This window comes from Glycine soja, chromosome 17 (assembly GCF_004193775.1).
Source record: "Glycine soja cultivar W05 chromosome 17, ASM419377v2, whole genome shotgun sequence".
Lineage (NCBI taxonomy): Eukaryota > Viridiplantae > Streptophyta > Magnoliopsida > Fabales > Fabaceae > Glycine > Glycine soja.
This window is the reverse complement of record NC_041018.1, coordinates 8,874,726-8,889,748: the sequence shown is the minus strand read 5'-3', so window position 1 is coordinate 8,889,748 and position 15,023 is coordinate 8,874,726. Positions and strand designations below refer to the sequence as shown.

Genomic DNA, 15,023 nt, shown 5'->3' with positions numbered 1-15,023 from the left:
TACAATATGTTATTTCATAAAAATAATGTATGCCATTATTTTTTTTTATTTTTTTAATTTAACTTTTTTACTATGTATTTTTTTTATATAATTTTAAGTATTTTTAGATTAAATTTTTTATATTCTACCTTAATCAAGCCTCCCAGGTTTAATTTGCGGTATTTCAATAACTTGGTTCGGTCAGTTTGTCCTTATTTTACTTTCATTTTATAAATCACTACTCCCTAATCTAATTATAATTATCATGTAAGAAATTTTTTTTAAAAAATAATTATCATTTTAAATTTTTAATATAACATTAATTACTTTTTTTTACTTATATTTCTTATAATATTAAGATAAATATTAATCGATGTTTTTAGAATATTAATTATGGAACTAGAATGAGAAAAATAATGCTCTCTTCTAAATTTCATAATAAATGTTTATTTCTTCAATTAATATTTTAAGAGCACTAATTAATAAAACCCCAATATTAACCATGAACTATAAGATCTATAAATAAATAAACGATGATAGCTATTCTGAGAAAAAAATATAAAATATTATTATTTTTTTATCAATTTATTATTTTTCTTTGATTGGTATAAAATAATACCATAATTATTTAGAGATAAAAGAGAGTATTAATTTGTGTAATAAAAGTTGACGACTAAATTCGGTTTGATTAGCCTATATTCTGAGAATAGTACTAATTAGGTACTAGATTTTGACTTTTTCTGTTTTTATAACAAAAAAGTAGGAAATAATGGCGTGGCATAATTAACAGCCAAAAATAAAAATTGAGTATAGCGGGAAGTGATGTACTTTAGTTCTTTAGCATCAAAGAAAGCATTTTGCTCTGTAATTAATATGCATCTTCACCAACACATGTCGCTTTCTATGAGTTTTCGTGGTTGCTTCATGGACCAGGGGTGGCAACATCCCTTCACGCTCTTTTTTATGCTTTATTTGACAATCCCCTCCAACCAATTCTCCTTTGCCTCTTTCGAGTTTTAACAAATATACTAGACTCATTGCTGCACAAGGACAACTTTCCATAATGCTCATTAGTTACTCACTAGATAGTACCCTTGGGGGTGGAAAATTTTTGGATTATATTCACACATTTATTAATTTTTATATATATTTTTTTAAAATCTTAAATTTATTAAAATGTTCGCAATATATAATTTATTTATAAAAAATATTAAAATAAAATTAAATATTATTAGTTTCCAATGCAACTATAAATTAAATGTTAGAAAATATCATTCTTTTGAAGTCAAATAAATATGTATAAACAAATGAAATTACATGACAAAACTCAAATAAAAATAATAATACAATTTTTTTAACCGACTCAAATTCTTTTATTATAATCACTTTTATGGAGATGATTAATTTAACATTTTATGATAAAAAATATTGAAATCAAAATTAAGTGAATGGATGAAAAAAATGAAATTATATCAACCCATTAATTTATATTAAATTTGATTAGATATCGTATTCATCTGTGTTTAATTTGATCTAATATAATAAATAATATACTTTTTCTTTTTTATTTTAGTGTAAAACATAAGTTCTTATATGCATTTTAGTAAGGTCTGATTCTTTTATATATAAAAAAATAAAAAATAGTTGCGATTAAAAATGTTTTACTTTTTATTTGTCTATTTTTAAATGAAAAAATTGTTACTAGTTGTTACTTTTAAAAATCCAAGATAGTATTTTTTTTTATAAACTGACCGTAAATAAAAATACTGAAGTTACATTAATAAAAAATAAATTTAGATAAAAATATCTTTTTATCCTCATAAAATTAGAGAAATGTTTGAATTTCATTCTTTATTTGTTCTCATAAAATTAAAATATACTGTTATTAGCTTTAAAATAAACTTGGTTGATTCAGATATCTTACGTGTCACTTCCTTGTTGGTACTAGTCTCTTCCTACCATTTTTGGGTTAAAAAACACACAAATTGAAAAGGAAAAAAAAGAAAAAGAAGAAGCACAAAACAAAGACACACAAAGAGAGAACAAAACAAAACAACAAAGAGGAAAAATAAGAACAATTGCTTATTGTTGTATTTGGATATGGAGCTTGAGTAGCAGGAGCACTTCCTAGGAGCAATTTGAAGGTTTATTCACCTCCACCATATCTTTGGCACCCATACCCGTATCTGCCACCCATCACCATCCCAAAACCACCCCCGCGCGACCCAAACTCCTGATTTGTCGTCCAGCACCATCCCTAACCTCGCTCCTTCGACGAACCTATGATCTGAGTTTTCTCTCAAAGATTTTGGGGATTAGTTTTTACCATATTTGAGTTGTAATTTTTGCGATCTGCTTCCAAGTTGTGTTGTTTGCGTTTGATTCTTAGCATCTGACTCTTATGTTTATCATTACATTCAATGGCTATGGTTCTGATTTGTGATTTTGGGGTTGTGGTTTAATGGGGTTTGAAGAAGATGAATAAGGGAGAATGGTTTAAAAATTTTGTTTCAGTTTTTTGATATTTTGTGAATATTTAATTCCCAGAAAATCATATATTAAAATTTACATCTAAATCGAGTCAAAATATCAGATTTTAATTTTATAATTTTATGAGGATGAAAAATATTAAATTTTTTGCATGAATGCAATTTGAACATTTTTAATTTTATGAGGATGAAAAGTCATAATTTTAATATAAAAATATTTATTATACTTTTTTAATTTAGATATTATTTTTAAAATAGAAACAAGGTAAAAATGATAAATAACTGCCCAATGTATCCTACCTTCATCCTACCCAGTTGAAATAAAAAATACAGTTTATTTAAATGTAAGTCCAACCATTTTTCAAGAGACAAGGTTGCACAAAGAGACAGGGGCAAAGGGGGCCTAGCAGGAGGAGTGTTTGTTTGCCTCCAACACGATGCAGTTTCCTATATTGTTATAGCATGGCTATTAATAAGAGTAAATTATTCTCATTAGTTTCCTTTTTATTTATGTCGGTTCCCATTGTAGTCAACTATTTCACATCACTTTATTAGTGCGATTAATTTTTTGGGTTCTTTTCATGTTGAAAATCTGATTATCATTTTAGCTTAATTCTATAAAGGAAAAAGGTTACTTTCTGGCTTTTTATCAGTTTGTTTCAGAAACAATACATGTATTAAAAATATAATTAGTATCTTTGTTATATTAAAATTATTTTTAAATTCCTAATATGATTTTCTTATTATTGTTCTCTTGTTTATGATAAATAATTAGTATGTAAAATAATTTAAGAATTAAGTATAAATAATAATTACTCTAAGACAATGGATAAATAACTTGAGTTTTTAAAGCAATTAATAAATAATATTAAGTTTTTTCTCTCTAAGAGTAGGTAAATTAAAAAAAATACGAAATAAAAAGAGCGTCTTTCTTCAAATTTCTCTAACATTATTGATATTGTATTTTTCTGCGTATTTATATAATTATGTTATCAAGAGTTTTTGTAAGAAAATTGGAATAAATTAACAAAGTAGATATTTGAGTTTAGTCTTTATAGAACTTGAATTAGTAAGTAATTCTTGCAAAATAGATGATCTCGAGTCATTATAATCTAAGTTAAGATTTTAAATTTGACATTTAAACTTTGAAATTGATAATTAAATGTGTGTTTCCCAGTTTTCTTTCTCTTATTTTTTTTCCCCTACTTTTCAAACATCCTTTCTCACTAATAACCAACAAGCAAGAGCCAATTCATACCCAAACTGGTGCTGTCAATGTCATCGTGAAGGAATTCGTTGAGCTAACCATTTAAGTCAAGGCTAAAAAACCTACTCCATTACTCCCGATTAATTATAAAGAAAATAAATAAATAATACTCTCCATTTAATATGTATCATGTCAACTTCATTTATTTTAATGTTACATATACGTAATAAGTATTTGTAGAATCCAAGTATGAGTAGATAAGACTCTAAGTAGAAAGACTTGAATAAAATGACAATTTTCTGTAATCCTTAATTTTATCTTATGTTTGGTATATGAATTTAATAAAACTTTAACTAATCAATTAAAAATCACTATTCTTTTGGTTTGTATGCATTGAATGAACTAAATATGTCATGTAACCATTTTGTGGAATAAAGAGAAAAACAGAACCCTGCATTGTACATAAACAAATATTATTCTTATGCATAAAAAACATAATGATTCTATTCCAAAGCTTAAACTCTACTCACTTATCACAACTATAAATCAAAATCTTGAATTTGTCTTTTGCAAAAATTAATCTTATCATAATCATAATATTATAAATAACAACTATTTCCAGAAAATGAAAATTGAAGCTGCGATCAAGATTCAAGAACATAGAAAAGATAAAGGGAAATAAAATAGCAACGCAAATCTTACTAACATTTCTGTCTTTTACCCTCTTAGAGAAATAATAATTGACCGATGAAATTTATTTATGGTTCCAATCCATTCGTGCAAAGAAACCGCTTTCATAAGGAGACACAAGCACAAAAGTATTAATTTTCTTTTATCACCATTTCTGTCAGTTGAAGCTCTTTGTTTATTAAGCCACCGCATTACTAGTTCTCTCCACTATCTCCTATACTTAACAAAAAGATATGTGAGCGGGATGAGTTTCTACAGCTACAAATTGCTATAGTGACTGTGCTATATTCTGCTTCTCCATGCAATTTATACCTGCTGCTTCATATTCAAGAACAATGATAAAACTACGAGACTTAGTGCTATGTCATGTATCCTACCAAAATCTAAAGCTAAAGTGCAAATCTAGGTTATGTGTTACTTCGCAAAAAGGGTCATTTATTCTGGTGGTCTTAAGCAGCCTCCAGGAAGAAGGAACTTGAATTTATCTGCATTCTCTATCAAGTAGGCAGGAAGATGAACCGCAGAAGCTGACCGGGGTATTGACCCCATCTTTTTAATCAACTCCTGGAAAGAGTATTCTTCAGGGAGCATATCACAAAGATCATCTCCCTTGCAGATAATGTCCTGAATTCTTGAATGACTCAGAAAATATTTCCTTTTCACGCGGTCTGCATGGCTATAGGCAGTCATCTTGAACACAAACTCTGAAATATACTGAAAGCAAAAGCTGCAGTGCCATCCTGCATCTGAGAAAATTACATCCGTCTGGCGTGAGTGCCGGTATTGTGATCGGGGACCATAGACGTGGGCAGTGGCACGCCAGCTGCTGTAGTCCACAGGGAACTCAAATGAGTACATGTAATTCCTCAGTTCAAGATGCATTATGGGAGGAATCCCATCACACCACTGAAGCAGTTTCAATGTATGAGGACTTGGAATCTCATCTGTATCTGACATGAGAAGAATATCACCGTTGGAAATGCCTGCACGGCGTAACAATGCATTCATCGCCCCACGCTGTTTTGACTCAAGCACAAATGGGTCCTCGTGCGATCCAGGGACTGCAATTCTGCCAGGATAAATGTCATGGACAATCTTTTGTTTGGCAAAGGAAAATCTTTCCCGGTTTAAGGCGAAGAAGAGACGTTTTGGAATGCCCGTAAACGTAGTATTGGACTCAAGGATCACAAACTTTGATACATAGGGAGAAAGTTCGTGCCATCTAATCTCTAGCATGTCTAACTCATTGCTGAAGATAACAGCATCAAAAATGCGACGAGGCTTGGAACGAAGGGACCAGCCATGAAGGCGGCAAAGGTGTTCCATAGAGACATTTTCTGCATAATAGTGAGGTATACTTGTGAAGGGGGCAGGGGGGTTGTCCCAAAGTGGTCGGAAGAAATAAGTAATCTTTTGGCCATGGATAAAAATTCCAACCACACAAATTGGCAGTAGTAATAGAAGCAATGCACAAAAGAACATGGGAGGTTTTTGCCTAGAAATGTGACGTGGCCGGGGAGCCAAGCGTTGAACTTGAAGGGGGAACATGAAATATGCTAACGGATTTCCCCAGTTTGACAATCGGATTCAGAAAGACCATGTTCACCTGCAGCAGTTTGAACAAAAGGGATTAAAAACAATACTAATAAAATGTGAACATATTCTATGAAAGGTCCATGAAAATGCCCATAAAAAAATGAAAAGAAAACCCTTTACTAAACAAGGGAGTTTTGAAACTAGATATTGTAGTTGTTAGCAGGATATACCAAAATTTCCAAGAGTCAATAAAGAAAATATGAACAAAGGATACTTCAGTATGCTTTCTTAGTAAGAAAACTGTAGACATTTATCATAATATATATATAAAAAATAAATCTCCGCATATGAACAGGACGTTCGGCAAGAGAACTATCATAACATAACTAAACGGCCATAACTGAAACATGTGATCTAAGTCGTCCACTTATATCGTCAATGATAATAAATGATGAATTAATCTAGCTTGTAGCATAACTCTTTAAAGGAATATCATTTAACCTAACACAAATATTTCCAACTTTTATTGTTTCCTCGTATAATGACATTCCTTTACAAAGGATGGCTTTAACTTTAAAATTAATAGCAATTAATAATAATCCGTTCCTAAACCCGGGTTATAAATCATAAAAGAACGGATTCGGAAACTTGGAATCAAGCTGTTTCTAAAACCAAACACAAAGAATCCAAAAGGAATCATTTTAATCGATTCCGCCCTTCCCCCCAAACAAAAAAAAAAAAAGAAAAGAGAAAGGAATCATTCACCCTCCCCAGAATCTCTATTAAATGGAAAACCAAAGAGTTTCAGAAAAAAAAAGAGAAAAAAATAATAAATTCACCTCTCGGAATTGTGAAGAAGGCATTTTGCTTCACACCGAATGCAAATTCTGAAGGTGAAAAATGGGAATAGAAAGCGAAGAAGAAGAAGAAGTACCTTAGAGAAGTTGCAGAAGGTGAGGAAGAGACAGGATTAGGCGGTGGAAATGGAAGAGAAAAATCCATCTCAGGCTGGGAAGTGCGATAGAAGGGGAGAGAAAATCGGTGATGGTGGTGGTGTTAATATCCTTCCTAGGTGGGAATAGAAAATAGCTAGAACTAGAATAGTGTTGTGCTCAGCTTGGACTCTGCCTCTGGATTGATCTTCTCCATTTACTATCATTCCACGATACCAACACTACTTGGGTCTAAGAAATAATAATAATAATAATTATACCCAACTTTATATATATATATATATATATATATATATATATATATATATATATATATATGCGGACACCAATTTTAATATCTACTCCATTCGTTATTAATTATAAAGATATTTTTAGAAATTTATTTATTTCTTTTTATAAGAAAGTTTTTAAATTTTTAGATGAATTATTTTTTTTATATGTTTTTATTTAAACATTAATAAAAAATAATTGAATAGATAAAAAGATAAGAAAAAAATAATTTTAAAATGATAGTCTAAATAATAAAAATTTAATATAATTAACTAAACTAATTAATTATCATAAGAAGGTGAATAAGTTAAAAAAATCTTATACTTAATAGGAGTAGTATTTATTATTTACTTATCACTAATAATATAAATTTATTAGTTACAAAAATCTCTTCAACTAAATTAACATATTACTTGTATGAAAGAACATAAAAAAGAAAGTGTAGTGTAGTTGGCTTGGCGGTGGAGTTGGATTTGGGTTTTGGAAGGTCCGAGTCGGAACTTGTTGCCACACTCTGCGGCCTGCCCCTCCCCTCTCTCTTCAAAGCTGTAAAAGAAATCATTTTCTTATTCCATGGATCTTACTGCATTTGAATATTATTAGCAATTTTGATACCATCTTTCAAAAAAAAAAAAGAAGCAATTTTGATACCAGCTATCCCCATAAAAAATACTACTAGTTTATAGGAGTATAACAAACTTGTCCAATAACCGACAATTTGTCTCCCTAATAGTACACACGAATTATTCTTTCATAAACTTTAATCTTTGAATTCATTTCATTAATTATGGCATAAAGTTCCAAATTTTACAACTTATTTGCAAAATATTAAACGTTACACATTGCTCGTACGAATTTAAAAAACTTACCGCTTTGGTGATTAACGGAGTAAGATAAATTAATCTTAATACTTATCATATTCCATTCGGCTTTAAAAAGTAATCTAGTTAAAAGCAACCAGAATAAAATAAATATTTTTCTTTACACTTGTGAAACTATTTAATTTATGAGTTTAAAGTCTCTTAATATCTCTCTCTTAATTTATACTCATCTTATTTTTATCATTATGGTTATTATCGTTATGTTAACACTTTTGATCATTTATAATGATCATAATAGTTACCACTTTTATTATCTTTTTAAAAGAAAAAATAGTATTTATAAAATACTAACAAAATAAAATAAACAACTTATTGGATATTGACTCACCAAACAACTTATTGCAACTTATAAAAATATATAATATATCCCATTGAAGCATACTTTTCTCGAAATATCTTAGATCGATAACTCTACTTGTCGTCATGATGAAAGTAAATAGTATATGCTTTATTTTCTTTAATACGTTCAGTATCCTTACATGCTTTAATTGATCATGAAAGCATGTGCTTGTGTCATATACTATTATTTTTCTGAGTGCATTCATTACATATTTCATGGAATGCAAGTCAGCATAGGCGGCAAGTGGCCTTAATCTGATACACTTATAGTAAGGTGAAATTTTAGTAATAATCAACAACGATAGTCAACAATACTTTTATAAAAATGTCTAACCGTCGTCGTCATGTATCAAAATTTCAGTTTTTTTACTTAATTTTTTCTTTTATTCATTTTTTTCTCACTCTTTATTTAATTTCTCTGTTGGGATTTGCATGATTTTTTTATGTGTAAAGCACGCGGTCCCTAAAATAAGTTAAAATTATATATATATTAACATAGCCTGTTGTCGTCCATGAAATTGATGTAATTCGAAGTTATGGTGGATCTGTGGAAGCACAAGCCTGAAATCTAAGATCATCTCAGAGGAAGTAAGTTCTACTTCGATTTTAACCAGCTAATTCTAAGTCATGAATGATGATTATATCAAGAATTTCTTTAGAGGATTAGCTTTGTAAGCTGTAAATTCTTAATTAGAACTGTGTTTAGGCTTGCCTCTATATAAAGAGGCTTGTGTTTCAAGGCCCAAGCCTCTGTGATTTATTTCAGGAACGTTTCAACCCTGAGCATTCTAGAAGCAAACAGTAACAGAAATTACACAACATTACAACTGATAGTATTTAGTCAAGCTTTTTAGTTTGTTAATTCACTTAATTAGTTGTATCTGAATGGTATCATATGCTAGCTGTTAACTCTAGTTCCTGTTAGATGCTTCCATGCTTCCTATAATACACGTTCGCCTTTTATATCGATCATCTTAATCAATCGATAACAATAACTTTCTACTTCAATGGAACAACCCATCTCCTCTATGAGCTCTATAATTTGTGATCACACTAAGTATCACTTGCATCATCACCAATAGTGTTAAGTGTTAACTTTATTTTGTTGGTCAATTCTGCTAGCTAGATCTCAGTTGCCTCATTCTATGCTGCCATGCAGGTTGATGAATGCATTCTCTGGTTAAGCATTATGTTCATCACCATCTTGTGTACATCCCAACCCAACCCACTATTTTTAGATGGTCATCTACACCTCCAGTGTCAGATGAAGTGAGACTTCAGTGGAAAGGCATTTGTGCTCTTAGTGCATATTTTACGAAGGAAGTGGCTTAGTGAGATTGCAATCCTTGCGTTTTTCCCCCCCTAAATTTTTCTTTTCTTTCCCTTTTATATATGTTTCTAGTAGTCCCCAAATTCACCAACATGACACATCATTGAATTCCAATAGCCATGTTTGTAATTTAGAAATCACGTATCCGAGGAAGCAACAAATTCACTAGCATCTTTGAGTACTCTCCTCACATGCAAATGGAAAGCAGTGGTCTTTTCTGATGTTCCCATCTGCATAATCAATCCCAAAAAATAAATTCATGTTTTGTCATTTGAATTGAATGAATAACTATCCATTACACAAAGGTACAATCCAGGGCAATAGGAGACCAACTAAAGACATATTTTGTCAATTTCAGCTGTAGTAATACCACAAGGGGGAAAAAGGAAAAGAAAAACCTTTACCTTGGTCTCAATACGCCATAAGCTGACATTTTGGTCATAAGTTGCAAGTGCAGATCATATAATTTCCTGGCATTTACGAGACCATTTTTTTTATCTCCTATTGATGCAAGGTTTGTTTACAGGTCAATGCAATGTCTATATAAAGCAAGGCCTGCAGGATGCGGCAAAGCTAGAAATCTGCGATGAGAAACAGTCGAGGAATTGTAGATACAAGATAAAAAAAATCTCTTGTGGGAGCATAATTTGGAAAACAACACCCTAAGCTAATTGCACAGAACATACCGTTTATAGATATCTCTGGTCTGCTGAATTCCATCATTTTGAAGTATAAAACTTACAATGGCTGAACAAAGGGAAAATCCATTTTCACAGCCACCTTCTCTGACCAAAGTAACAACAGAAATCTCCACCAGTTTATCAAAGTATTGTCTTTGATTTGCAAAGAATTTAAGGGCCTGTATTGAGTGAAGGTTAGAAAGATAAATTGATTTAAGAACCTTGGGGGTTTAATGTTACACAAAATAGTTCAAGTGAAGGAACATAGAAATATTGTATAACTTAAACTCAAGAGGCAACGGAAAAGATAAAATGCATGTTGAATACCAAATTGGAAAAACAAAGCCAGATAATTCTAACCAAGACACTGTTGAAATATCCAATGATCAAGGAACATAGAAATATTGTATAACTTAAATTCAAGAGGCAACGGAAATTTGTCTGAAAAATGATTTTATCAAGCAGATTTTGTACAATAAGACATAGCTCATTGCAGAGAGCAGAAATAAGATATTAATGCAGACAAACATACCTTAAGCCATAAGTTCCCTGATTTTGAAACAGATACTTTCATCAAAATTTGTCAAAGGAGTTAAAAAAGGATTGCAAATCAGCAACACTAGGTGAAGAAGAACTTCTTGTGATGCTTCTAATTTCTATAGTAATCCTTAATCCCCAAAACTCTACCGCTTCTGCAAGTTTTCCACTGCAAAGCTTTGCTGCCAGAATAGATGTGATATATAATTTACAGCATGACCTGATGACCCAGTTATATTTGTTTCTCCTTCTTTAGGAGCTACAATAGCCGTTAGAAAATTTCCATACAAACTAAACATCGTTCCTAATGGTACATTTTTCAAAGCCTCCTCATAAACCCGCAAAACAGAAAATAAATCATTTAAAAATTCAACATCTAGAGCAGGGATACAAATAAAATGGATTACCATAGTAACCTTCTTCATCAAACTATACTTATTTTTCCTTGTTACAGGCTAAAGCATTCATAAATGTCAGTCTACAGTAAGCTTTATGACATTTTGATGAATATTGAAATGCATCAGTTATTCTAGTATAATTTGATCTCTCATGTGTGAGTTAGAATTACAAATTATTTAATGATCACATGATTATTTTAAAATTTGAACTCTCCTTACTGTGAAAACATTAAATTTATAAATGTTGTTCATACAATCATACATTTGATGATTTAGGATTAAAATTTAAAAGTTACTTAGTGAGCAAATTAATGACCACTTAATAAAGTCATATATATATATATATATACATTTTTTTAATCTTATTCATTGAAATAAGATACAAATTTAATTCAAATCCACTATAAAACTTGTGGTTACGCAAAAAATGTATTGAACTGATTATTTTTAATGAATCGATTCAATTGCAACTTCAAATATAAAATTTAAAGATATTAAATAGGAAATGATGCTCTAAATTGTAGAATTATAATGAAATACACCATCAATCAACTTTTATCTAATTTGAACGAGTAGAGAAAAAAAGTAATTTAATATGATCCTCTTGTTTTGATTTCTTGAATGGAGAAATATATGCACAAAACAAGATTCTAATGTATATATAAATACAAATACAAATGGTCCAATGTAAGAAATGGTCCAATGTAAGAAAAAAAATTTAGGAACGAAAGGTTTAGGGTTCTTCTCATAAAAAGAAAAGCTTTCATTTGATACTCATTTATCAAATAGAGTATTTTTCCTTTAAATTAAGTCGAGCAGAGGTGGTGTAAACAGACTAGGTAACTACAGATATGACTTATTTTGTCATAAAACCCATTTATATGCAAAATCCAGATCAATAAAACTACCTAAATCATTCAACGCAAAACATACAAAGTCTAGAGCATGTTTGGATATGCGATGAAATGCCAAAATTATGGTCAAAGACTAAAAAATCAGAAGCAACTCTCACAACTACCGTAATTTTGACCACAATTATGATCCGCTGCACTGCCATTCCAAACACGCATTAAGTATATGTTTGGATTAGGTCTTTCATATGAGTTCAACTTAAAATCCAAATCTATTTCACAGAAACAACCTTTTACGTACTGCTTTGGTTATACGAGCGCACATCAAATGGCATTCAACGTCATACCAAACACGTTGTATATAATTTACCGAAAGTAATAGGAGGGATTAGCTCATTTATAATAAGTTAATAAGAACAAAATACTGGGAAAAAAAAGTAAACATAAGAATATACTTTAAAAAATATGTATTACAGTTTTAAACTTTAAATTGAACAAACAAATAAAAATATAACCTTTTCTCGAAAGTAAAAGAATATACGAACAGAAGCCAGAGAGAGTATAAATATGAGTGTGCGCAGGTCTTCATAAACTATAAGGAACTATATTTATATTATATCCATATTGTTAATTACTGACGTTAATAATATGTTTCATACAAAAACTACGTACTAGGAAGTTGTTATGCTCTTGCACACAAATTAAGCTCGATAAGATACAGTTATCCAAAAAGGAAAAAAGTTGAGAAAGTCAAGATTGAAGATTTTGTTGCCATTTTATCTGCTGCTCTTCACCAATTTGAGTCTTCGCGCACACCCAACAAAACTTCTGCAGAAGAGAACCGGAACATATATATTAGTTAGTTACGTTACTTACACTTGATTTGATTAAAAAATTAGAAATGAATAAGGTGATAGGTAGGATGCACTTGCCTCCATGGTAGATCTTGTGCGAGAAGCCAGTCACCTTCTTTGTCCAGATAAGCCAGTTCATAGTTGTTTGATTGTTGAATATTACATTTTCCAAACATGTCCATCAAGGTTTGCTTGAGCGTGTGAAATGATTGGTGCATGCTGAGATCAACCTTCCGTGCAATTCCCACACCCTCCATCTTCACCTTCACGTAAACACTATGATGACGATGATCAGCAACCGATACCATGTGATTATTATTATTATTATTCCCTACAACCTCGTCCACACGAAGTTTCTTCCTCCAATGATAGTTTACTGGTGGCCAACCCACTACAGACTCCTCCTCCTCATCATCCCTAAATATTAATTAAACAACAATAATAGCGAGTTAAACACAAATATTAACATAACGAAATGAAGAAGAGAGGTAGAAGCTAGGGCCTAGAAGTACGTACTTGGTGATGTTAGAGCATTGACTGTGGTGATCATCATCATGGTGGTGGTTTGGGGTTAAAGGGAGGAGAGACAGAGTAGGAAGCATAACATGGTCGGTGAGGGTGCTTTCTGGTGGTGCTGCATGGTCCATCATGAGGAGTTGGGAGAAGGTACGTTTTTTATGATAGGTGGGATTGATTGGGAGAGCGAGAGCCAGTTGAAGCTCCATCTGAAGCAAGCAAAAGATAGTATGATGCAATGTGTTGTTGTGAGTATAGTATGGTATGGAAGAAAATAGAGAGAGGCTAAAGAGGTGGGTATGAGGGTTTTAAGTAGTATTATGAGAGAGGAGAATAGTAATAGGGTCCGGCGGGTATGGGACAAGGTGTTGGGGACAAGGCTAAGGTGTCCGTATCAATGTTTGCCTTTTTGCCGACCCAATTGCTTCCTTGTTTACTCCTTCACTCCCTCACGCGCATTCCACCTACTTCCTCTTCTGTTTCCATCCACTTCCTAATAATAGAATTTTGATTTTGCAAAATTAATATGATTTATGTATCCATATTTTCATTATAAAATTAAATTAAAATCATTTTTTATATTCAAATTACAAGTTCATCAAAGTTTAATTTTAAATTGTATAATAAAAAATATAATAATATCCAAACCAAACAAGCATGAACATCTTCATGAATCCCAGTTCCAACAAAATAAACAAATTCCACTCACCGTTCTATACTACCTTTCAACTTTCAATTTGGCTCCGTACACTGCTTAGGATTTTCGACCATTACGGAGTGATTCTCGCCTCCTTAAATATGCCTTTTTTTTCTTCTTCAAATCTTAATTCATTCATACGCTTTTACTCATTTTTAATTTCAACTATTATTCTTCGTTGGACAGACAGGAAAAAGTCCCAATATACAACTTATTGAGCTTAACATCAAAATCTATTTAATATTGTTTTACTAGGACAAAACATATTTGTTAGATGTCCATAGATTAACAAGCAATACATTAATAGCTAAAGATCTGCAAGAAGCAATACATTAATAGCTAAAGATCTGCAAGAAAATTGTCTTGCTCTTTTATGAATGTGAATATTTGACTCTTCTTACAGTTATATAAATTTTCGTTCTCCTTTTAAGGATTAGTTACGTAAGTGTGACGACTTAACTGCAGTTTAAATTCCTAACAAATTAAAACTGCAATTTAAATTTATGTAATTTCTTCACTATAAATCTTTACCATACCTGACATGGAAAAACTGCAATTTAAATTTATGAAATTTCTTCATTACCATACCTGACATGGTTAGACGAGAATAAACTTTCTAGCACAAAAATAAACAAGAGCTAAATTTGTTTATCAAACATACACTTACGTGATTGAGTTAGGTCTTGTTTCTTTAAAGTTGAGTAAAACTACTTTTTATATAACTAATTTTAAACTTTTGGACAAGATTAAAACATCTATATTCAAATTAATTTTAATTACAAATTGATATTAAAATATGTAATTATTACGTATTAA

At 30.9% G+C, this 15,023-nt stretch overlaps 1 protein-coding gene across 2 annotated transcripts; it reads right to left on the bottom strand.

Annotated features, from left to right (window-relative positions):
- Positions 1-4,400: 4,400 nt before the first annotated feature.
- LOC114391447 (beta-1,4-mannosyl-glycoprotein 4-beta-N-acetylglucosaminyltransferase-like) lies at positions 4,401-13,803 on the bottom strand. Of its 2 annotated transcripts, XM_028352462.1 has the most exons (4): positions 13,511-13,803; positions 13,073-13,411; positions 12,928-12,968; positions 4,401-5,798 (listed from the first exon to the last, which is right to left on the bottom strand). In XM_028352462.1, exons 1-4 carry the CDS (start codon positions 13,717-13,719, stop codon positions 4,801-4,803), a joined length of 1,587 nt encoding a protein of 528 aa, XP_028208263.1. In that variant the 5' UTR covers positions 13,720-13,803; the 3' UTR covers positions 4,401-4,800. The 2 variants fall into 2 exon arrangements, with proteins under 2 accessions (XP_028208263.1, XP_028208262.1); XM_028352461.1 differs by lacking the exons at positions 12,928-12,968; positions 13,073-13,411; positions 13,511-13,803 and adding an exon at positions 6,836-7,078 and having other exon boundaries at positions 4,401-5,971.
- Between the last annotated feature and the right edge of the window lie 1,220 nt (positions 13,804-15,023).